The sequence below is a fragment of the Lissotriton vulgaris genome, chromosome 9, assembly GCF_964263255.1.
Source record: "Lissotriton vulgaris chromosome 9, aLisVul1.2, whole genome shotgun sequence".
In the NCBI taxonomy this organism is placed as follows: Eukaryota; Metazoa; Chordata; class Amphibia; order Caudata; family Salamandridae; genus Lissotriton; species Lissotriton vulgaris.
Genome location: NC_141697.1, coordinates 843,523,551 through 843,549,103, shown reverse-complemented (window position 1 = coordinate 843,549,103; position 25,553 = coordinate 843,523,551). Strand labels below are relative to the sequence as shown.

The window sequence follows — 25,553 nt, the reverse complement described above, 5'->3', positions numbered from 1 at the left end:
TTGGAATGTAGAACCGGATTGTAGAAAGCGATCTTGTTCATTTTCCAGGTGCGCATGACAGACCGTGGAGGTGTGGATAAAAGCGACAAAGTGGTATGTGCGTGATCTGACAAAACCTTTGTCCCAATAGTTGCATCGCCTACTCTAGACAACACGGTGGCAGGGATAAGAGAAAAATTGATTTGGGACTAAGATTTGTGTACGTTCAAAAAATAGGAATAATTCCGATCATGGGGGTGAAAATTACACCAGACATCCAATTAGTTCAAGTCGGTCACGCCTTGGGGCAATGACTATGAAGGGTGGGACGCTCCCCACGAGGAGGACAAACGATCCAACGCTGGGTCTAAACTCACATTATAATCCCCTCCCAGTATCATGAGGTGGCCAGAAGCAGCTGCCAGGGCAGGGAATAAGTCCACAAAGAAGGAAGCCTTGTAGTCGTTCGGACCATAAATGGAAACTATGGTGTATGAGGTAGAGTCAACAAAAGCTAGAATCATAACCCATCTTCCCTCCTTATCTCTAAGTGTGGACGTCACACTGAGCTGAACACTAGCCCAATGGGAATAGTCACCCCCTTGGTGGAAGAATGGAATTAGCAGGAATAGAGGCAAAACCTGAATCTAGGGACATCTTTGCCAGTAAGTGGGTCTCCTGGAGAAGCACTATGTTGGCACGCCCAGAGGACAGCAGAGAAGTGCTTTACGTTTACAAGGGACATGACAGACCAAAAATTTAGCATAGAATCAATTGCATAAAGGAGAGAAAACCAGAAGGAACGCTGTGCATAGTCACACCTGTGGCACCACTCATCCTTACCCAAATCCTCAAGCTCTGCCCCAGTAGATCCACAGCAGGTGCGGCTTCTCGATAGAGGCCAAAAGGGCGGCGACCCCCACAAACATGTCTCATTTGCATCTCATTTCTTAAAATATTACAGATTTTACATAAAACAAAACAATATCACTGGTCATTTGTTTGCATGTAAAAGCTGCAATATCACCTAGCACCAGAAGAGGGATCCTCTGGACTGTATTGTGCATGTGTCAGGCATGGGCTGTTACAGACCGTCCTTTCACAGATGCAATACATACCTGACATGGTGCACTAGCGTCAGGCAGTACAGCATGTCATATGATGGTGAAATGGGGCCTGTCAGTCATGCACCCTTATGACCCATCTGAAGTCATGATAAAGGAAAAAGGATAGCCTTCCGTCCTATCTGAGCTTCTGATTGGGCATATGGGTGTGAGTCTCACTCTGGCGCCTGGCTTGTTTGATCAAAAAGTTGGGAATCGCTAATCAGAGGAAACTGTGCGCTGAGGATTATCTTAGGTAAGTTTCCACGTTGTGTGTATGAGTGAGAGCATGTTTATGTGCTTGTCTGCAAGCGAGTGCCAGTTTGTGTGTATGTGTGCGTGTGTTTGTCAGTGGCGGCTCCTCCACTAAGGTTGAGAAGCGTCACCCCACTGTTTTCTTTCAGCAGTTTAAATAAAAAATAAAGTTATAATAGCCCAGTCATTTTAATTTTATTTTTTCCTTTTACAAGAATGAGAGCTAAGCTGTGAGAAGTTGGCCTGATATGTGATGTTTCCAATTCTGGAACCACCTTGTATCAGTACAAACAATCCCTTATGGTGTCTGGTTGTAAGTCAACCTTATTAGACAAGCTATCCTAGTGGTAGCATGGACTAAGCAGCCTTAAAGGCTAAACTCAAGAGGTCGTGTTAAGCGAGCTGTTTTACCAATCACAATCCTGTAATATCCAATGAAAGGACACCACACAAGTATATATTATAAAAATATATGTATTTATTACTAGAATAATCCCCAGTACTCTTTATGAGCAAAGGGGCACAAGAATTAAAACAAAAGCACAGTTAAACATATGAAAGTTGCACAATTATGGATGAGGGCGGGTGGCCACTCAAACCATATATTAAGAAAGTGGTATAAGAGATACCAATCGAACAGTGGTTAGGTCTAGGGCCTAGGGAATCGCTGGGAGCATTCGGAACTAGCAATGCTGAAGTCGGGAAAAGCCCGCGGGATTCGGGTGCAGCGCTTAAAGCACACGCATGCATCAATGCAAAGTCAATGGTGCGTAAAAGTTATAAAGTTACTGTTTAAGGAGACTTCCGCTTAACCTAGAAGGACGAAATTTAAGACACATACACTAGAGGTGTGTACCAGTGTGGGACCACCGACGTTGTTGAGTTACCTCACCCACAGGAAGCGGGTGCATAGGGTCGAAGTTGTGTCGGGTTTCGTCACGCAGGTTGTTGGTGCTTGAAGCTGAAGATGCTGCAGGCTATGTGAAGGAGAAGTGTCCGGTGTGATCCAAGGGTGGATCAGAGTCGAAAAGTACCTGAAAGCAGAGGGGACAAAGTCTGGGTCACTCAGCAGTGACCAGGTTGGAACCAGGACGGAACCAGGCAATGTCGGGCGCAATCAGGTGGTTGTCAAAGAGCTTCTCTCCGCTGCCACGTGGGCTCTAGGGCATCTGCAACGTCCAGGAGCGGGTCACGAGCTGTCCCACAAAGGCTCTCGCCGTCGGCACAGTCGACTTCAGGATTGAAGCAAACAACACTTGGCAAGAGCAATCCATGCAGGACTGGAAGATTGCTTCTTACTCGGACCAGAAGGGTCAGAGCGGGTGCTCCTTTTCAGAGGAGCGGGTGCAAGTCTGGAGCAACCAGAATCACAAGTTAGATTTCGTAGTTCGTCGGCACAGGGGCCACAAGCCAGCGGGAAAGTGACCAGCTAAACACAAGGCAAAAATATGGGGTAACCATAGTCAGGTAGCCACCTTCCTACATAAGCTTTGCATGGGAGGCTGGTGGCGCAGGGCTGACAAAGCAGCTGAGGAGTGGTTTGCCCCCACTCCTAAGTGCACATGACTGTTTGGCCGACCCTATTGGGCCACCCAAAACTGTTTTCCTGAAGATTCCTGCTCGCAGCTGATCCGCATCCCAGTTTTTTGTGATGATAGCAGATGAGCAGGCATTGCAAATGCCACACCTGTAGTTACCCACAAGAACAGGAAGACCTCCCAAAGTGGTTTGTTGCATAGTGCCCTTCTTTTTAGGTCTGCTGTGGACCAATTTGTTTAGCAGGTTCAGATTCCTCCAGAAGGACACAATGGGTTTCTTTAAATTCTGTTCATTGGCTGTAAGGATTAGTCAATTATTGTCAGTATTTTTTTGATTTTCCTGTTTCTACTGGAATGGTGTACTACACACACTATTGTGTCTAAAGACTGTTGGTTTCTACCTCCCAGTAGGGCATCTGTTATAATATTTCACCCCCTTAAATGATTGGCACACCAGTCTTTTGGGGTATCCAGAGGCCACCTCTTAAGTTGTTCAGCATTCTCAATGAAATCTTTCATAGTGGTACAATTTCTCCTTACTCTTAGGAATTCCCAAAAGGGAATTGAATCCTTTTGGCATGTAGGGTGATATCTACTGTGCTCTAGGAATGTATTCTTGGCTGTCGGTTTTCTAAACAGACGTATTTCTATTTGCCCTTGTCTTCCCAAAATCCAAATATCCAAGAATTTCACCTTGTCTTTTGAGTATTCGTTTGTAAATCTCAAACTAGCAACCCTGAGATTGAGCCATGCTACAAAATCCAGTAATTCCTGTTCCATCCCTGTCCAGATGAAAAAAATATCATCTATAAAGCCAATAGGTAATATTTTCATAAAAGGGCGCTACCTCATTAAATATGTGTTTCCGTTCATATTCTCCCATGTATATATTCGCCACATGAGGTGCACAAGATGAGCATATGCTGGTACCCTTTGTTTGTTGGTATACGGTATCATGGAAGTGGAAGTAGTTGTGATGTAAAACAATATCAAGGCATTCTAAAATAAATTGATCAGGTCTCTCCCCAGGTGTCCTGGCCAAAAGAGCTGCCACAGACTCTATGGCCAGGTCCTGGGGTATGTTGGTATATAAAGGCTCGATGTCTAGAGTCACCATAAACTGCGTCTGTTGATTAAAAGGTTCATGTTCCAATGTAGTTATCATATGGCCTGTGTCCTTAATATAAGACGCATATTGGATAGTCAAAAGACACAAAAAAGCATCCACATATTGTGACAAAGGTTCTGTGTTTTGTAATTAATTACCGATATGATCGGTCTTAACAGTGGATCTAAAACATTCTCATGCGTTTTTGGTATGCCATATAAAGCTGGAGTTACTGCATTTGGATTAGTGAGAAAGTCTAACTCCTTCTGAAAGATGTACCCATCAACAAAGGCTTTAGATGTTATTGTCTCTATTTGTGTTTTTAATCTAGTGAGGGCTGAAGTCCTTGCCTTTTGGTAATGTTCTGGTACTTTTAACATAGTCTCTATTTTGTCTGTATAGTTATCCGTGTCCATCATAACTATCCCACCAGCTTTATCACACGGTTTGATGGTTATAGATTGATTTTCTTGCAAGTCCTGCAAGGTCTTTCTCTCATTGTGGGTCAAATTTGTTGTTGTCTTGGGTACAAATTTGGTCATCCTGGTGACCTCCTTCAGAACAGATTATTCAAAGATCTCCACTTCAGGGACAACCATGTCCAGAGTGGGGGTAAATGTCAAGGGGGGCTTGCAACCTGAGTAATTAAAGTCTTCCTCCAAAGGACCTCTTAATGTCATAAACTTTTTAAGTCGGATTTTTCTAAAAAATGCAAAGATATCTTTATGTAACCTGAACAAATTAAGCTGGGTACTTAGGACAAAAGAAAGGCATCCTGCAACAGCCACCAAGACTCGGATCAAGACGGGGAGCAACTGACAGGCCCGGGAACACAGCCGCGGAGGTACATGGGGCGGCGCTGGAAGCTCCTCCAGGGCTGCGGTCGCATTGACAACATGGCGGCGTCCAGGGGGCTTTGAGCACTTCCGCGATCAAACCAAAGTAGCAGAGAAAGACTGCGGGGTCCAGCACCGTAACCCGCATACAGCAGCCACCGAGCCCCAGAAGATGGAAGAGAGCCTCTGACGAGTCTGAGGACACAGCCTCAGGGGGGGCTCACTGGGGCTACAGCCAGGATAACAAAATGGCGGCGTCCGGTTGGCTCTGAGCGCTCGCGTGATAGGGCCGGAGTGGGTGGGAGTGACTGCGGGACGATAACGCCTGGGCCATTGTGGAGCTCCTGCCTGGAGGCCTGGTGTCGGCCGGTGGGCACAGCTGCGGTGGTAGTTGGGAAGCTACTGGCGGCTACAAGTGGATCATGGGAACGTAGCTGTGCCTACAACATGGCTGCGGCCAGCAGGCCTGAACGACCCCCAGGCAGGGGAGAGAGTACTGGGGGAGGGCAGCCGACTGAGGACGCTGGGGGCTCGGCGGACTGATCAACTACTGACCTGGTGGCTCCCAAGCCAGTAGAGCACAGAGGATGTGAGGGTAGGGCGCTGCGGTGGGCTCCCTGGCACCGAAAGATTAACGTGGGAGGGACCTGGCCTGCAGGGACCGCGGACCCGGACAGAGGTTCACAGCTCGACCATACCCCCTCCCCCTGGTCTCGAGGTGCGCTGGGGGGTGTGATAAATATCCAGACATGGTGGCCAGTTGCATGTGGGGGACCTGAAGAGATAAGCATAGCCAGTAAAATTGATGCCATTCACTCTGCTGCAATGACCTCCCTAATTTGACCGGTGGTGTGAAAAGCTGTGTCGGAGCACATCGGCAGCGTGATCAGTGATGGACACTGGGGCGTGCCTGAGCCACAGATGGACTACCTTGCTGGTGATTGCCCACGATCCCATTGAACATAGGTGGGGTGCGGACCTGATGTGGAGTACGGAGCATTGCAGTGACTGAGGTGCTGCAGGCGGGGTGGTGGAACCCACTTCTGGAGGCACCCTTGAAGGGGAACGGAGATCCTGCATCCCACTGGGGAGAGCTGCGACCACAGGAGGGTGACCGGAGGACAGAAGCAGCGAGGCCGGGTGCCCGGCTTGCCAGTGGGCGCCCACTGACAACAGTGGGAGCAGAATTGGAGGGGTGAGTGGAAATCCAGACTTTCTGTCGGTCCTACCGAGTTGCAGTCCGGAAGACACGGGGGAAAACACCTGTGGGATCCTGCGCAACAATGAGGATATACGTTCGAATTCAGGCAGCAATACCCCCTAGGATACCACGGGTGTCTCGTTGCGCCACGGGCATTCAGAGGGCAGGTAGCAAAGGGAGACGTAGAAGACCCTCGGTGGTGGCAGGAGCGAAGCTTGATCAACAATGGGCAACAGCGGGCGACGGGCACTACTCAGATTCCAGGACCCCCAAGAACAATATCCCCGGGGCCTACCAACGCGCGGCAGGTGGGGAGCCCACAGGCCCAGATTCAATGTCGAGCAAACTGGATAAAGTCTTAACGGCAATTGAGCAATCGAGAGTCACCATGGAACAGAAGTTCGGGAAGCTTCCCACGGACCTCAACCTACTCAGAGACGACCATAGAAAGCTTGCAGAAAAAAGTAAAACAAGGTGAACAAGTGCTACACACTGTTTAACCACAAATACAACAACAGCAAGACACCCTAAAAGACCTGCAGGCGCGGGTAAAGATCCTGGAGAATAGAACGAATGATTGGGAGGGGCGGTGCAGGAGAAGCAATATCCGCATCATCAATCTTCCGGAAGGAGTGGAGGGGGCCGACCCTCTCAGCTACATAGCAACATGGATCGCGAAGTTCACACCGGCTAAAGACTTGACCCCATTCTTCTTTATTGAAAGGGTGCACCAGGTACCGGCCCGTAGGCCGCCTCCTGGGTCGCCACCCAGACCATTCCTCCTTAAACTGCTCCACTTTCAGGATAGGGATGCCATCCTTCGAGCAGCAAGACGTCAAGGAGTAATCTGAGTGGAGGATAGGCAGGTAATACTATTCCCAGACTACTCGCGGGCAGTCCAGCAGCAGCGATCCACTTTCTTGGCGGTCAAGCGCACACTGCGCCACAGGAATGTCCAGTACGCTCTTATGTTACCGGCTCGCCTCAAGATTATGCATGATGGGACCACACATTTTTTCTCGCACCCTGCGGAAGCTAACAACTGGATCGAACAGCATCTCTCAAGTGTGCACAATCCTAGGATGGCGCAAACCTCGGGATCAGCGGGCCGAACACAGAAAAAAGTCACACCCCTGTCAGCTTACGGTTGGATTCCTCCAATAAAAACTCTCCTGATCTTACGCAAATCATTATGGAACACCGGAGGGAGCTTCAGCCAGATGCAGAGCTGGGAACCCTGGGAGACAGCTAGGAATATCTAGAGGGGCCCGTTCATTTTCACTTGGGAAGAGGAGGGTAGTGGCATGAACACTCTGGGAGACGGCTCAATGACACCGCCGATAGTGACTCCTCAGACGGCGGACACTCTGATTTGACACCCCCAATTTGAACCAGTGCGCTCACGAGGGGGGTGCTTGGTGGGGCCCACATGCCTCCTGGAACATTGTAAGCCGACTCTATGCTCAAGGGGTACCCCGCAGACTAATCCTGATCTTGGTAGGCCCGAGGGCCGGACTGGTTGCTCGACTACAGCAGAAGGCGGCGACTACTCAGAAAATAATTAGGGACCCTTACTGCACAGACAATGAGTGGGCCGTGGCTACGACAGTGGCAGATGGCAGCCGACAACCACCTCCCCCATACGGAATGAACTAGAGTTAGCACATAATGTGCAGTTTCAACGTATTGCCTCGATTGATAGGTCCTGTTAGTTGAGAAGGTTTCCCGTTGATCCATGTTACATCCCCCCATTTCATTGTTACTTCATTTCCCCATGGGAGGGCACGCTCAACAATCAGAAAGTAAAGTTGGTTGGCAGAAATAGGCAGTTGGTTGGGAGAGTAGAACGTATACCACTAGGGTCATCTCAGCGAGTGAACCAGTGTCCCAACACTAGACGTAATGGAGACTAAGACCCCTAACAAAGACTTGAAAGTAGTTACATTAAATGTCAGAGGAATGCACACAGCATGCAAGCGGTACACAGTGTACGCCTATATGAAGCGGCAACAGGCGCAGATAGTCCTCCTCCAGTAGACACAACTTATGACAGTAGAGGTGGATCGCCTACGTAAAAAGTGGTGGGGGATTATTTGGGCCATGACATACTCTGCCTTTCAACAGGGAACCCTAATCTGGATCAGACAGGAAGGGGTGGAAGCACATTGCTTCATCTCCCAGCACAGTTCACCCCTTAGCATTCTGGTCAATGCAGTTCATGGTACATGCTTACTTCAAAGTATTCCACCAAAGTTGGTGCAGGTTAGTACTGTAAATCTGTAGACACGTGTTTCTGGATATCATCCGTCATCAGCACAGATAAAAATTAATTTTATTTGGGGTTGCTGAGCAGGCTTACACAATTTTTTCAGGTCTCAGTACCTAATCTGGATCAGGCCTGGGATCCCCTTTCGAGAGCAATCCAGACTAGTGGATAAGGAGGGCAGGTACTCCCTATTGGTGGGTCATCTTGAGGGAAGAGACATACTGATCGGAAGCCTGTATACCCCCAACGTAGAGCAGGAGCAGTATTGGTACCGCATCACTGGACCATTAGCACAATACACAGCAGTGTCAGGGCTGCTAGGAGGGGACTATAATTGTGTCCTTAATATAGAGCTGGACAGATCACATCCCCCATCAGCACAATCCCCCGCATTGAAACAGACTTAACATTTCAAACACTGGGTAACCCGTTGGGCACTGTTTGATATATGGCGGGGGAAAAAACCCGAATGTCAAAGTATACTCCTTCTTCTCCGCACCCCACAATCTTAGAGTGAGACTGGACAGATTCCTATGCTCTGCAATGTTTCTCCCCCAGATACAACATACTGACTACATAGGTAGAGTCCTGTCGGACCCTGACGCACACACCATACCCCTTAGATGGAGAGTGCCGCACCCCCGATACCTATGTGGAAGTTGCCTTGCGAATGCCTCGCGGATCAGGCTTTCTGTAGAACACACGGCGACCATATTCAGGAACACTTCACACTGAACGCAGGCACAGCATCAACACGATTGGTGGAATGGAATGCGTTTAAAGTCGAAGCAAGGGGACCCTGCATCCAACACATAGTAGGAGTGAGGAAGGTGCTAGAACAGGCATTACAAGTCACGGAAACACAACTGGCAGACCTAACAAAGAGCATGGATTGAGGTGATGCAACCCCCGAACAGGTGGCGGCAGCAAAAACGACATATGCGGAAACGGAGAGAGGCCTTCGCAAGTATAATTTCAGAGCATATGCTTCCCCAGTGCATCGGGAAGGTAACAGGGCGGATAGACTTTTAGCCTGGCTTGCGAAGCAAGACATGGATATGAAACCCGTCACTGCACTGGTGGACGCGACGGTGGCCCTTAAGCAGTCACAAACACATATCCTGGGCATTTTTCGCGACTATTATGTGGGAATATATCGCCCCCCACCGCCGGTCTCACAACTGGTGTTAGACCCGTTTTTTCACTCCCTGCCTCTGACCGAAATTCCGCAAGAGGAAGGGAAGGCGTTGGAAGCAAAGATTAAACCCCCAGACGTCACTCACGCGATCCGGGCCCTGGCATGATGTAAGGTGCTGGGAATAGACAGCTTTCCCCTCGAATATTATACCACTTTCTCGGGACAACTGACCCCCTGACTGGTCGCCATGTTTGAGGATGCACTACAGAGAGGGGAGCTCCCTAGATCACTCAGGGAATCTACTCTGGTAACCTTTCTTAAACCACATAGGGATCCCATTCTCCCAGCCTCATATAGGCCCATAACGCTACTCGACGCGGATTGTAAGATCCTGGGGAAGATATTGGCAGATCGATATACTCAGGTCCTGCCTCAACTAGTTCACCCAAACCAGAATGGTTTTCTCCCTAGGCGCATTGTGTTGCAAAATATACGTAGACTCTTTCATATACATGATGGAGCATGGGAACACTTCCCACAAGCAGCCTGCCTAATATTGGACCTTGAAAAGGCCTTTGATACACTACCATGGCCATATCTCTTTGTGGTTCTCTACAAAGTGCAGGCTGGCCAGACTCTGCTGGGGTACACACAACTCCTCTATAGGGGCCTTACCACCAGGGTAAGAGTGGGTAGGTACTTCTCAAATCCGTTATGGGTGGAGCGAGGAATGAAACAGGGTTGCCACCTGTCCCCCCTCCTCTTCGCCCTGGCAGTGGAACCCTTGGCTGTTAGGGTGAGGCAGGGTGGGAGGCCTGGGGCATTCCAATTGTGGACAAGGTACACAGTGTATCGTGATATGCCGATGATCTCCTGATATATGTGAAGGATATCACTAGTGATCTAACGCATATCTGGGCAATATTACAAAGCTTTGCAGAAGTCTCAGGACTTAGAGTCATCTGGGGAAAATCAACTGTCTTTCCCTTAGCCCTCACTTCGCCCCGGCAGCAATAACTATAGGACCCCACACAATCGGGTGGAGTAAAGTGGCGCCTCAATACCTGGGGGTGAGATTATACCATTCGGCCAAGGACCTATACGAGGGGACCTACAGCAAGACATTAGCTGGTTTACGAGCTGCAGTTTCCTTTTGGAAGACCTTACCCCTGGCCCCCATAGGACGGCTAGCCCTAGCTAAGATGATTATGGTCCCCAGACTGTTATATTCCTTTGCTAATTTCCCAGTGATACCACCTCGCTCCTTCCTTCGAGAATTGGAAACATTACTCACAACTTTGATATGGGGTGGCCGCAGGCACAGAGTAGCCCTTCAAACCCTCTACCTACCCACCACACAAGGGGGCTTGGGGCCCCCTCCTTTGAGGCCTATTTCCTGGCAGCTCAGCTTCAATGGTTGTCACATTGGACAGCTGACCGGCATGTGGAGGAAACATACACTAATGAGGGTTGAGTACCACTCCCGGCTATCCAAATCCTGTTGATGCCAGGTACTAAGCCTTTGCGTACACACCCCCTACAAGTATTGATCACCTGCAAATGCATGATGCGCATACACCATATGCCAAAGGGTTATCCCCTCTATTCTCCGCTGCTCCCATTATTCGGTTTCTTGCTCCAGTAACACTATTATACCACAGGAGCTCTCCGGATGTGGACGGAGTGCGAGGTGATGGAGATGGTGCCCCTGTTTGAAGACGGGCAACTGAAAACATATGCCCAAATGATGGACCATTATGATCTCCCTCCGGGACAATTCCTGGTACATAGGCAATTAGTAGACAGCGTCCGCCAGTGTTGGGACCTCACGGAGGGAGAACCGCTGACGCACCCTGTTTTGCATACGATCCTACGTATGGGGTGGGTAGACACTTGGTTACGTGGCATTACAAGGCGATCAGGGAACTGATTACAACCCCATTACAAAGCCTGCATCAGAAATGGGAAGATGAGATAGGATGAGTACTTCATGACAAGGAATGGGAAAAGGCTTTAGAATACCCCAAAAAGGTTTCAAGAAATGCACGCTTCAAAAGCCTTCAATTCAATATTTTACATCGTGCATACTTAACGCCGCATCGACTTCACTGTTTTTTCCCAGATACACAATTTGCCTGCCCCAGATGTTACACGCTCGAGGCAAACTTCAAACACATGTTTTGGGACTGTCCCGTATTCCAATCTTTCTGGGGTCGGGTCCATCAGTTACTGGAAGTGACGGTTCATCTCACAAATATTGACACAAGGGAGGCATGTGCCCTGCGGGTCTTTCGCAGGCAAAAGACAGAAAAGGTGCAGTGCAGAATCGTGTCCCTGGTCATTCTCCTAGCGAAGCGGGGCATAGCAATGCACTGGAGGGCTCTGACAGGCCCCCCGGAAGCTGCCTGGATAGGCGCTGTTAAAAAATGGGGGGCGGCGGAAGAAGAAACGATAAGGGAGGAGGAAGTGAAGGGGATCCGTAAACATCCCATCTCCATGGAATGGGCACAACTCAGGTTCCAATTCGCGCAGGAAACTACCCAGGATGGCTCCCCCGGAGCTACTCAGTCCCAATCCCTTACCCCACCCCTGTCCCCATTGGCACAAGGCAATACCGACACGTCATAGCCGGAGGGGGAGGTGGACCGACCATATACTATGATCTCCCTAGACTGGCGCCCAGACCCAGCATAGGAGAGGCAGAGTCCCTAGGACGATACACACCCTGATCAACTGAAGTCACAGACACCCTACATTCGTAATGCAACCAACTAAGCGATAGAAGAGTTCCACAACACAAAGCGCAGACCCCCTTAACCCCCTTTTCACCCCCTTTCTTCCCCCTGGTTAATTGTTATATGTTTACCCCCCTATCACCCCATGCAGGGGCTCATGAGGAGTGGGAACTCAGGCAGGGGCATATAATGCAGTAGTGCGCAGGGATAGCGTAGGGGACTAGAGCTTCTCTTGTATCCTTGCAGAAACCCACACATGTAGACACTGGACATTGGTCAGCCCAGTTGTACACACACTAGTCCGCTGGAGATGCAGTATCCATGTAATTATGCCATCTTGTACTAGAGCTCTGGGTTATAAGGTAGGATGGATATGTGGCAAATGTTGATATGGGCTGACAACAACCTGTTTAATGTTGTTTTTCATGCATCAAAGCAAACTGTATGCCAATGTACCACGAAATCCAAAAACTCCCAATAAAAGAAATGTAAACAAAAAAAAGAGCACAGCTGAGTGACAAAGTTGGCATAGAAGCCTATATTGAAATGAACAAGATATTAAGTGTGACAGATTATTAAATAGAGAACACTGCAAGCACCAAAGCCAGATAGGCCAAATGTATATATAGCAGATGCTTATTGAAACACTATTATTAAAAAAGAATGTGATGAGCGACACATGCACATAAAACCTCAATTATGCAAAGGGGAAAGAAGGGTTAAATAAAGCCTCAACCCAGTTAAACTAGAACACCTGCGGTAATACCCGAGTAATAATCAATAAAGACAAAGAAGGTACCCCCTAGTTTTAATTTCAGGTCCAAGAGGAGGGTGAAGAAACAGGCAAAAACTATAAGAAGACCTCTGGCTGACCTGTATTACTTTTAAGAATAGCCTATGACTTATGTGCGCCCCACAAGGAGGAAGCTTTTCCTTTCTATAGTGAAATCATATAAAAATGACAATGGTGATTAGATAGACATTATTTTGTATTTTTTATTTGTTATTTTTCATTTTCAAAAAGAACACAAGTATTCATTTGAGACCGTATTAAATTCACAAATCACAAAATTATATAATGTAGTAAATTCAATACATTTTTGGCATAACTATACAAAATTGGAATCTAAGACAAATCAATTAAATATAATTAATGTACCCCAGCACACTCATACATAAACCACAACATACTCACTGCATACCATACCACTCATTCACCTGTCATACATAGTGTGAAATAAAAATACAATTTAGGCAACACAATGGGGATCCAAGAGTGAAAAAAGAAAGAGAACTTAAAAAAAATATCATTTCATCTATAGCATAGAAGCATTTCATAAATGACAGCAGTGTATGAAAATCACTTTATCATTTCGTTATTGTATGCAAACATCACAACTGTTTCTTTTCCTATATGTCTCACTGGGCGGATTCCCAAGGGAAAATGGCCGACGTACGTTTCGGTGGTACACAGATTCTTTTCACCACTTCATCAGGACCGGTGTTTAAATTGTACAGTAATAGTAAAATATGGGAGCAGGGGTATCTGTGAACACAAGAAGGAATATATTTATTTGTTTGGTAGAGGGGCGCTAATGCATGCTTAAGTCATGTCACCACATAAATTTGCAAAGAAGAATCATAGTTTGTCTCCATAAATATGAGAGATTTTATATGTCACATGTCTCTACTAGCGATTTTATGCTGTCTGCTACTTAAGATGGAAAGATTCTCTTATAGCACTGGTTAAGAAGTATCACCAATATGTAAAACAACAAGGACCCCTGATAAGGATCAATTTCCTGGGTCAGGGCAAGAAATTTGTGTGAATAAAACACCCAGGCAAATATCTAATAACCACTAACACATGAGCAATGGCATTTGCCAAACAAGAATAATAATGATCAACAACTGTTTTTACACATAAGATACAGTTTAATTCCTTATACACAACATACTAATTGATAAAATTGATACATGATTATAGACAAATGATAAAATATTTCAGCATTGTAGCATATGCAACATTTCATACATTCAACAATTATTAAATATAAAAACTGATAGATGGTTTCCTGTCTACGCGTTTCGACACTGAGATGTGTCTTCCTCAGGACTGTACCATCGTAATTCTGTAAAAAATATTTTTAAAAAGATATTTTTACAAATTTGTATTTACAGTGCAAAAACAGTTTGTATTTAAACTGCAATGTCATGTGTTAGATACTCGTGGTTAACATGTACTGATGATACCGCTCACGAACATACACTAATTTCTGAATTCTTCATAAAAACCCAATTTTTATACATACATGCATCTCTATCATATCTACATACATATATGTACATACTAATAACACACTTCAAAGCCTACTTTATTCAATTTGACAGTTTCTTTCAATGTAACATTTCCCTCATTATAAAAAGTTTTATATACATTTGAGCAACCTAACGATAGGGGCAAGAACTGAAAAGTATAAGAGGGAAAAAAGAATGAAAAGAAGAGATTTTCAGTATGTTTATCAGTTGATATTGGATATGGCGAAAAAGTTTTTAACTATTTATGATGAATCACACTTATCACTTCACTATGAAATACATTATTCACATCTATCTTATCACCCTGTCATGGTTTTAAGTCTGTTCAATATGATGTTCTAAGATTATATTGCTATTTAATTTTCTATCTAAGTTTATATTAACATCCTGTCAGGATATAGGGGGTACTCATTTACCTATCGTGGACCTGTCTAAAGCCAGTTGTTACAAACATTACATCCGGTTTACGTCAGTTTAAGCTTACCTATATGGTGGTCAAATTGTGCGGCTGACATCAAATAATCGCATAAAGTAGGGTATGTGGATATAGTGGTGGAGGCAGAAAGTTAATTTCTCTGTAAATAGATAATAATCCATCCATTAGCAATAAAACCACCTTCCGTTGCAATCGAGCACTATGCTGCTTACACTGTTTAAATATATGCTCTACTAGAATTGGTCTGCGGTGCCAGGTGATCTTTATCTAATAGTATACGATGAAATAGGTTATTCCTTTATCAAATTTAAAGAGAAGGAGCATACCTAATATTACATAAATGACAGATGCTACGCACACAATGCTTGATTTATGGCGCATGACACTCCGTTTACCCTGTTTCCCTAGTGCTTAAATCAAAAGGCGACGTGCAGTGTTGATCCCAGTATCTTTCGTGGAGTAAACAGTTTATTTTTCCATCTGCAACGGGAGTACAGCTAGCATTATGTGATTATCTAGTTTTTGCATACCCTCTTCCTAACGTACTAAGGAGCAATGGACTTCTTACAAAATTTAAAATCATCTATTGTTGTGATTTCTGTAGGGCGCCGTGTAACACTGGTTCAATCGGACGTCCCAGATTTGGCGGTCTTTTATCTAAAAGGTAAAAGAAGCGCAGCGCGCATTGCGTTACGTTATGGGCACCCTATTTAAAATGTAATAAGCGCATGCAGCGTACTTCAAGGGACTATATTTTTACCTGTATTTATGCAGATATAAACGAACCGGCTGCAAAAGGTTCCCAGCGTCTTTAATCTAAAGGAAGACAGGAGCGCAGCTCGCATTATATTACGGGTAACCTGTACAAAGTTTAACAGACGCATAGAGCGTTCTCGAGAGGGTTTTGGCTTACCTGAATTTGAGCAGATTTAGGCCGACCGGTTGTGATAAGATCCTGGAGGTACCTGGTGTTTCAGCAAAGAGTTTGACAACTGAGTTCTCATTGGTTTATATAATAACTCAGTTGATTGGTTAGCCTAATATCACGTGCATCTTAAAGGGGCACACCTCCATGTTTATGGTATCGGTGTTCCCAGGACTAGCAAGAAAAGTTCCATAGAAATGGTTTCATGGAAAGTATGTTTATATTAACTATTTCAAGAACGTTTATTTTCTAAGGTATATTAATTGCTGTAGGAAACCCAAGGTTCTTTACAGAAATTGTTAATAATACGGTTATATGCTATATTACTTACAGTATCGCATTTATCCATGGTAAGTCATTATTTAAACCATGGGTAAACGTGTTCAAAGAAAAGATCCAGTAGAGCTCTCTTTTTTTCCTTATTTTATCTCCACCATTATTGTTGGATATGTGGATCTTTTCTAGAATCCGCCATCGAATCTGTGACAGGGAGTGGTGAAATTCAGAAAAATGGGACGCCAGAGGTGCTGTCAGTTTACATGTTTTGATCGCAGACCTGTGTTCTGTAAGACGGAGTTTCATTGTTCTTGAGGTTTCTCCGACATAACCTAAATTACAAGGGCATAATAGGAGGTAGATGATATTGCTCGTATTGCAAGTCCATAGCTCCTTGGCTTGTATTTCACTTGGTTAAATATGAATGTCTCACCTGATATAATGCCATCACATGATTGACATGTTCCACATCTAGAGGTACCTCTGATGGTGTTTTCACCATTGAATGATTTCTATACATAGGCAATTTTGTTGTTAGTTCCATTGAAGCGTGATCTCACCACTAGATCTTTAAGGTTTTTGTTGCGTCGATGCGCAAACATGGGTTTTGGTAATTTAGGTTGTGTTGGTTCCACATTCAACAGGTGCCAATTCGAATTGATGATCTGTCTGACTGTGGCATTTAAGGGAGAGTGTTTTGTAATACAGACTAATTTTTGTTCTTTTTGTTGTTTATTAGAGTTGAGTAAGGCGTCTCGATCAAAGTATCAGGCTCATTTATATGCTTCACGTACTAGTCGATGCGGGTACCCACGTGCAAGAAATTTCTGTTTCATTTGTTAAGACTGAACATCATAGTCTTTAATATTTGTGCAGTTTCTTCGCACTCTAAGAAACTTTGAAAAGGGTATACCATCTTTCTGGTTTCTCGGGTGGTAGCTTTTAAAATGGAGTAGCGTGTTTCTTGCTGTTGACTTAGTATGTAAGTCAACCTCCAATTTGTTGGATTCATTTTTGATATATATATCAAGAAACTCCACCTTGGTTGCATCAATGTGTGCAGTGAAGCGAAGATTACTATCTGCTAAATTTATCCATTCTAAAAATTCTTGTAGAGTCTGTTCCCCATTGGTCCAGATGAAAAATATATCATCAATAAACCGGTACAAATGGGAAACAGACTCATAGAATGGTGCTGTCTCATTGTGTATATGTTGGGATTCCAATTTTGCCATGTAGATATTGGCTATCGATGGGGCCATTTTTGCCCCCATACTGACGCCTCTGGTTTGTTTATTCACACAAACTAAGAAGTATCACCAACCATCAAAGTAGTTAGAAATATGGGAGTAGGAGAATTGGGGAATACGGTTACAACCTAGAGTAAAGAGATTAAAGCTGTTAAGGCACCTGTAATGTTGTGCTACAGTCTAGTAGTTGGGAGTGGGCGGAGCTAGGGGGGCCAGAGGAAGAGGAGGAGCGGACACAGGAAAGGGACAGATAGAGTAGGGACAGGTACGAAGAAAGAAGCAAGGAATAAAGCTCCTTTAAAGATAATCATTTGTCTGTCATCATTCAAGTCACGACGTGACAACTGGCGACGAGGGTGGGATTGGTGTGTCCACCACCCACTGAACCCTGCAGGAGCGTCCTGTCCCAAGCAGCAGCAGAAAAGAGAAGTGCTGCTGCAAAGAGTGAGGCTGCCGCCTGAATCGAGAGGCCAGCAGCAGGTGACCCCACCCCCCAGTCAGGAGACTGCGTGGAGCCCAAGAGGAGTCGAAGCAACAAGCGCCGGGGCGCTTGAGAAGTGAAGCGCCTGATCGTGCCAAAACGCGACTCACGCCTGATGCGTGCAAGTCGGCATGCAATGAAAAGAGCAGAGGTCGGGAGCCCACCCCGACTCTGCCTGCCCCACAAGCCACGAAAGAGTGCCCCCTGATGTTGTTTGGTGCCCCCAGGAAGGCCCCACTGACCAGAGCTATCACGCGCCCGAAAGACTGAGTGCGAACGCTTCACGACATCGGGATCTCACCCCCGATGCGTGAGATTTGGCAAGGTGTCGCCGAGGGAGCGCGGGACCCAGAAAAGCAAGGTGGGAGCTCACCCCAACCTTACCTGAACGTGGCAGATGGGGAAAAGGTGTGTAGACCTGGAAAGTGCTGCCCCCGAGACCAGATGCCGGTGAGTCCTGCTTGAATTGATCCGGGTGAATGGACTGTGAGGAAGTCTCGTGTGAACCGAGACTTCAATGACCGGCGGCCATATTAGAGTCAGGCAGCCTGTAGAGACACCCCTGTTAAATGCCCAAGCGGCCATCTTTAAGTCAGGCCAGCAGAATTTGGGAAATGAGCATTGACAAAGACAATAAAACAAGCATTGGGTAATCACAGAGAACAAGCACTGACAACTGTAACAAAACAAGCATTGGTAAATGCAAGATAGATAAGCACATGCAAATGCAAGGGATAGAATAAGAAAACAAGCACGAGCCAATGCGAGAAGCTAAACAAGTAAATAAGCACGAGTAAATGCAAGAAGTGCAATATGAAGACAAGCACACGCAGATGCTGGAAACACTAATGAAACCAGCATTAGTACGGGTAATAAAACAAGCATTGGTAACAGAAATGAAACGAGCATTGATACCTGCGAGTGAACAATAAAGGGACCAGCCTTGGCAAGTTAGAGAAACAAGCACTGGCAAATATAAATGAACAGATACTGGCAAACGTGAAGGAGCAAACATTGATGCACGCAAGCGAACAAGCCGTGGCAAAAGGAATAAAGGAGCACGCATCAGCCCGATGAAATGAGCATCAGCAAATGCCAGAGACAAGCAAAGTAAACGGTGAACACAAACACGCATTAATACAGGTGACAAAAGAAAAAAAAGGAATGAACAGAAGTAGCTGTTAGCAACGAAAGTGGAAAGAACAAGAGTGACCGTTAGCAACAAGCACTGGCGAAAAGCAAGATTTACTGCGTAACAAGCACAAGCAAACGTACGCCTCAAGTATACGCAAGTCCGAGCAATCTAAAACACCAGAAGCACAAGCCAATACAAACCCGAGCATACCACGCACGGACGAATAAAAGTTCCGAAGTCAGCGAGCACAAGCAAGTGCAAATCCTGAATGCACCAAGCAAATGCAGATCCCGAAGGTAACAAACGCGAGCTAAAGGCAGGTTTCAAAGTAAACTTCCAGCACCAAAGTAAACTGTCAGCATCACGCGAAGATAAATGATCAACAGTAAGAAGAGCTAATCCAGAAACATGAGTAAACGAACATCAAGGAAGCATTCTCTCATCATTGAAACCACTGGATAACCTGTACCAGGCCAAAAGAAAAACAAGAACGAAATGTCACTGGTGTCGCGTATCATCGTGGAAGAGCCCCAAATCACCTGCAGCTAGCAGGCAACTCAAAAGAAAGTGGGGATTTGCTGAGTCACACATGGTCGGGAAATCCAAGCTTGACTCACTGAGACAACCATACTAAAGGTGGACAGAATACAGTAGTCACCCAGGCGTGGAGAACCTCACCAGACTCAAAGGAAACGATCAGACACCGGATCACAGCAGAAGAAGGTCGGCAAATAAGACGGGAAGCAGAGTGAACAATCCTGCGACGGTAGCAGACGGAAACTTTCCTCCCTCATGGCGGTGGTTACAGCAACACATCGGTCCAATCCCTGCATTGAAGTACCGCCCCCGGTGACCCAGACTGACAGTCAGAGTTTGGGCCCCAAATGGAACCAGTGGCTGGAATCATTGGACGATTTCCTCGATGCGATCGGTGAACGAAGAGATAGAAAATGTCTGACACTACTTCTCCAGCTGATAGGTCATGAGGGCCGACGTTTAGTCAGAACATTCCCTGAAAAGGATACAGAGACCTATGAGAGACTCCAAAAGAAACTACGTACCCATTTCCATGCACCAGTAGACGTGGATCATGCTCGCATCGCCTTCACCACAGCACGGCAGGAACCAGGAGAGTCACTGACAAAATTCATTGCCCGGTTGCAAAGATTGGTACCCGACTGCTACTTCAACACCTTTACAAATGAAGAAGCCGTTCGGCTTCGGATAATCGAAGGCTGCTCAAATGCAGACACAAAGCGCAAGATTCTTCAGGGGCAGTGGTCGCTAAGGAGAATCATCAGAGGGGCTGAGGTTGGAGTGAGGGTCGAAGTAAGAGATATATCAAACAAAACCAGAAAAAGGGAGGGTGAAGGCAGATCAGAGCCAAGACACAAGAAGAGACAAAGCGTCATGAAATACTCCGAGTCAACAGCACGAAAGACCAGGATGAGCCGAGATTGCGATAGCGGCACTGATACAACCTTAAGGAGTTATTCAACCTCAAGGAGTCAGTCAACAGATGGTGCAAACGGGTCTGAAGCAGATGAAGTGTTAAGTGGGTCAGATCGCACCAATGGACCAGATGACAGTCTGTCCAACAAACACGCAAGAAAGACAAAACATAGAAGACTGAACCAATCAAGTCAACACTTGAAATCGGTACACGACCACACACAAGCATCTCACTGTCTGATAGACGAGTCCGAGGAGACGTCAAACAGGAGAACACGCCACACCGGAAACACTGATGTCAGTACACCACACCAGTGTGAAGTGGAAGTGAACCGCATAAGATGGACTGATTCATCCAGACAACGAAAGGGAGAAGACAAACGCATGCATGACACTCAAAATAATGAAGAAACGGAGAGGAGGTCATTATCATCATGCGAGAGAGACAGAAATAAAATACCTTGGGACCAAACTCAAGACGTGAGTACGTGGTTATCGAACAACCTTTCCAGTGATCTGACAATGAAGACACCTCGAGAAAGATACCCGGAGAAGCAACTCAAAGACAACTCTGGCGTGCAAAGCAACTTGTCACGGACTACCCAGTGCCGAAGTCCACTCGTTAGGACATTCTCAAAGGAACGTTCTCAAAGAGAATTGACAGAGAACTCCTCTGATTCAGAAAACATGTCAGTCCGATCCTTCGAGTCAACAGAATTGTGGTCCCAACAACGGCCACGGCGTCAATCACACGAACACACCAGAGAACCAAGGGACATTCTTCCCGTCAAGAGCGACACGTCTCACACCCATGTCAATGCACACTCAATCACTCCACCAGACAACCTGTCATGTCAGCCACAGGTGCATCAAGACACAAATGCTACACTATCACCCCGGATAGGGGCAGCGAGGTTGACTCGAAGGTCCTATAAAAGGAAAACTGACATAGTGACCATTAGCACCCCGATGGAGACGGGCCAACCAGTCGATCTGCAAGGGAAACCAGACGTGTCAATAGAGACAGGTCATCATCGGATGAGAACGAAACACACAGATACCCAGCCGGTCCCAGGGTTCACCTGTTCCAGGCGCGAGCGGGAGTGGGTGAGGCAACCAGAGGCAGCAAATCAGTCTCCAAGCCATACCAAGACGACCTCGTCAGATATTACACTACCGTCTGGTATCCAGGACTTTGAACAGGAGGACAGTGTTGCCTCCAACCGGACAAAACAAAAGGAAGTAAAAGTGCATGCGGGTTTTCGGAAGAGAACCAGAACAGCATCCCCTCAGAAAAGAGATCGAGTGTCACTTGAACAAGAGTCACAAAGGAGGACAAGCTGCCGATATCACGCTGAGTCTTTCACAGACACCTCAGACACTGAAGGTGAGTGGATCACCCCGAAGTTGAGTGAAAACCACCAGGAATCTGAACATACGCACATCACCCGAGACTTCGTGCAAGTGCAAATATGCGCTCTTGTAATAAAGGGTGCTCTTGTCAAGGCGACAGAAAGTCACACACCACCGGCTGAGATGTGTCTCCATAGCTCAAACGAACAGCCCGCGGACCCGTGTGGCTGATCGATGAACTCTAAATATGTTGGACGCTAAGTTCTTTTCGTTAACAAGGGGGGAGATGTAATGTTGTGCTACAGTCTAGTAGTTGGGAGTGGGAGGAGCTAGGGGGGCAAGAGGAGGAGCGGACACAGGAAAGGGACAGATAGAGTAGGGACAGGTACGAAGAAAGAAGCAAGGAATAAAGCTCCTTTAAAGATAATCATTTGTCTGTCAACATTCAAGTCACGACGTGACAGCACCTCTTTAGGGTTCCTCCAAAAAGTCCAAAAACAAAAGATTCTGAAAAAGTCAGAAAAAGGTGACCAAATCAAGAGTGCAACCAATCACCAAAATGTGAGGACAGTAGGGAGTGACTTAATAAGAAAAATAAGAATATCTTTGTAATATTCAGGCAACTGAAAGAACAATTGTTCAATCCTAACTGTGGCTCTTATCATCAAAGGTCGCAAATTGAGAGCTGTGAACACCTCTTCTCATTGCTCAGAAAATGTCCATAGGGATGCACACGGGATCAATAAGTTCTATAACAACATCAAAAACATGATATGCTATATGAATTAAAGATGCCAAATATTCTCAGAATCGAATGGCTGAACAAGGGTTCTTTAGAGGTCCTTACCGTAGGTAAGAGCAGGCTTTGGTCATTAAATCAAGAGACGCCCAACCCACAAGTTAATCCATCATGTAAAGTGTAAAATCCAAAGCTTCATGAAAGTCCAATTACTGACATTTTCCTGCAAAATATGAGGATGCCAGCTTTCTCTCCTGGTGAAAACTACATATAAATCTTATATAAAAAATGGCAGTTCCAGTTCCAGGTGGTAATTTTAAATATATTTATTTATTTATTATATTTTTGTGGGTCCATTACTCATTGCAAAGTGAGGTACAAAAAAAAAATACACCATTCGTGGACTGATTTGTAAATGATGATGAGTTACCAACCTCAGTAAAATTGCAAATGCAGAACGATTTCGGAGCCACAAGATTGATTTACCTATGAGTAGCATCTGAATATCTTGATGTACTTTCTATATAAGCCTTGAGAAAGCCCTGGTCTGATTGACTTTGTAGGGAAAAACACGTTTTGGCTGTATAAGATCTTTTATTGTACCTCACTTTGCAATAAATAATGGACCCACAAAAATATAATAAATAAATAAATAAATGAATATATTTGATGTTGCCGCCTGGAACTAAGATCTATGGGGCATATTAGCAACAAATAGCGATATTTATCGCTAAATGAGCTTAGAGCATTTTTTTTATTGCCGCGCATCGCCGGATATTATCGCTGAGATAAAGTGCTATTAGCAACGTTTATCTCAAAAGCGGTAAAATACCTGGCGATAGCGGCTCAGTGCGTGAATATCGCTGGAAATCTAGCGATATTCAGGCATTAATGCTAATAGGGACTTTACCTGAATATCCACCTCCCATTGGATATACAGGATAAGAAGTGGTCAGAGCAGGCGTTAGGTTTTGGCGATATTCGAGCTTAGCGCAAATTTTTCTATTGCTATGCCTGTCTTGCTAATAGGCGATAGCTGTGTTAGCGACTGAAAGCAGTTGGGTACGCCCACTTTGCATGTCATTAGCGATAAATATTGCTGACATGCAAAGCGGGCCGCAAACCGGTCGCTATCGTCTAAAAGCTGTCACTAACTGTTGTTGGCGACAGCCTGCTAATAGGGCGATAAAATGATCGCCGCTTTAGCGGGAAAAAGTCCTGCTAAAGCAGCTATAATGCCCTTGCTAATATGCCCCTATATCTGTTAAAGAAGGTACATTGTGAAATTGAGGAGGAGGTATTCACATCCCCTTAAATACTTACAAATTGAGGTACAAAAGGTTCAATACCTCAAGAATAGTCTCCCAACACTGGATTTAGGGCAATTACGTCCAGGAAGAGAACCCTTGAACCTTACTTTGAAACCTCACACATGCGCTCGCTCGGTGACACTTTATCACATTTAATCTCTTTTTCTATCCCTTGCAGAGATGGCGATGGTTCAGATCTCGCTGACAGCACTTGGAAAGGGGCTCCTGGGCACCTCAATTGTCTGTGCATATTTATACACGGCTGAACTCTATCCTACAACGCTCAGGTATGTTCTGCAAGTCTGTCTATCTCCAAAGGTCTGAATAGGATCAGAGCAAAACTTGTTCCAGAACTGGCAGATGTGGCAGGTCAATCAGCTGATTTCAATCCAGCAGCGATCCAATTGGGGTAAAGGTGCTGCCAGCTCCACCCACCATACACCTCCAAATTGAGCCCAGGCTCTCACCCTTGGTAGCAGGAGACAGACCAGAGGATACAATCTTTACAATGCTTCATAGAACAGCAGCCATCTTGGAGTCCGCTAAATTGTACCCCTGAAAATGGCAATTGTTTGGCTTTTGTATAGTGAAACCGAATGCTGGCGTTTCTCCTACGAACGGCCTGGTTGTGCAGAAGGCTGAATAATATCGCGGATTAATACCGCGCCGGACACCAGTTCAAGGGTCGACCAACTGGCGACCGCCTGGAATAAATCTGCTCCTGACCTTTCCCTTCCCCTTTGTCTTGATAAAGACCCGTCGCGACCACCAACTGGGGCGCAACCAGGGTCGAAACGTCGACGCGCTTACCTTGGCCAAGCTAAACTCCAGGAACCTGGACATTAACCTATTGGTTTTCCTTGGAATTTTTACTTATAAAAGACTGGCCTTAAAAAACGATGGAAAATACCTCGTTTCCCACCCTCCCCCGGTCCTTTTCCCTTGTGTTTATATTGTAAATAATTTGTTGTGTATATAAGTGTCACTATATATTGCACTTGTCACCCTAAATCACTTCTGTCACCAATCACGAATTGAAAGTGTTTTCCAGTAATATAGTGGAATGAAGTAATTCCTATATACTGTTTCTGTTGTCGTTTTTAATACATATAAAAACTTTGCATATCAGAGAGTGTTTTGCTTGTTATACATTTAGGAGCTGTTTTCAGCTTCTTCCAAAGGAATTGTTTTTTCTACCCAAAAGAACCATCTTGTTTGTGAATCGCATATACCCAGGTTCTGAGGGACACAGGGTCACCCCTTTTTGCTAAAATTAGGCGTTCAGAGAGGAAGCAGCCAAAAGAGAGGCTTTATAAAGATTGTGCAATGTGCATATCACTGGTAAGGTTACATCTGGAATACTGGGCCCCAATTCTAAAGGCTGTCTCCGGCATGCCAATATCAATTCTGGAGGAGGCATGTAGTGTGCAGCCCCTAAAGCCTTCTGTCCATCTGGTGTCAACCGATAACCACTGCCTCAGACCGTATAGAGTGCCATTGGAAAACTACAATATGCATGCCTCTCATTTCTATCATTTACTCATTAATGAGTCTGTTTTCTTTATTTTATTTGTGTTGTCATTTGTAGAACTCCATGGTTCTAAAACAGAGAACCTCAACACTTTTGTCTGGCTTATGCTTTAACCCATGTGTTCATCTAAGGCAACATATGACATCGTTGAATGCACCCACATAGACCAGCGTCAGAAGCACACAAC

The 25,553-nt window shown here is 45.6% G+C and overlaps 1 protein-coding gene across 1 annotated transcript in view; it reads left to right on the top strand.

Moving 5' to 3' along the window:
- LOC147692349 (solute carrier family 22 member 6-A-like) overlaps nucleotides 1–25,553 on the top strand; it is a 1,393,226-nt gene that overhangs the window by 1,007,677 nt on the left and 359,996 nt on the right. The window contains exon 8 of the mRNA XM_086938578.1: nucleotides 24,014–24,122. Within this exon, the coding sequence (XP_086794704.1) occupies nucleotides 24,014–24,122 (109 nt within the window). The remainder of the gene's footprint in view (nucleotides 1–24,013; nucleotides 24,123–25,553) is intronic.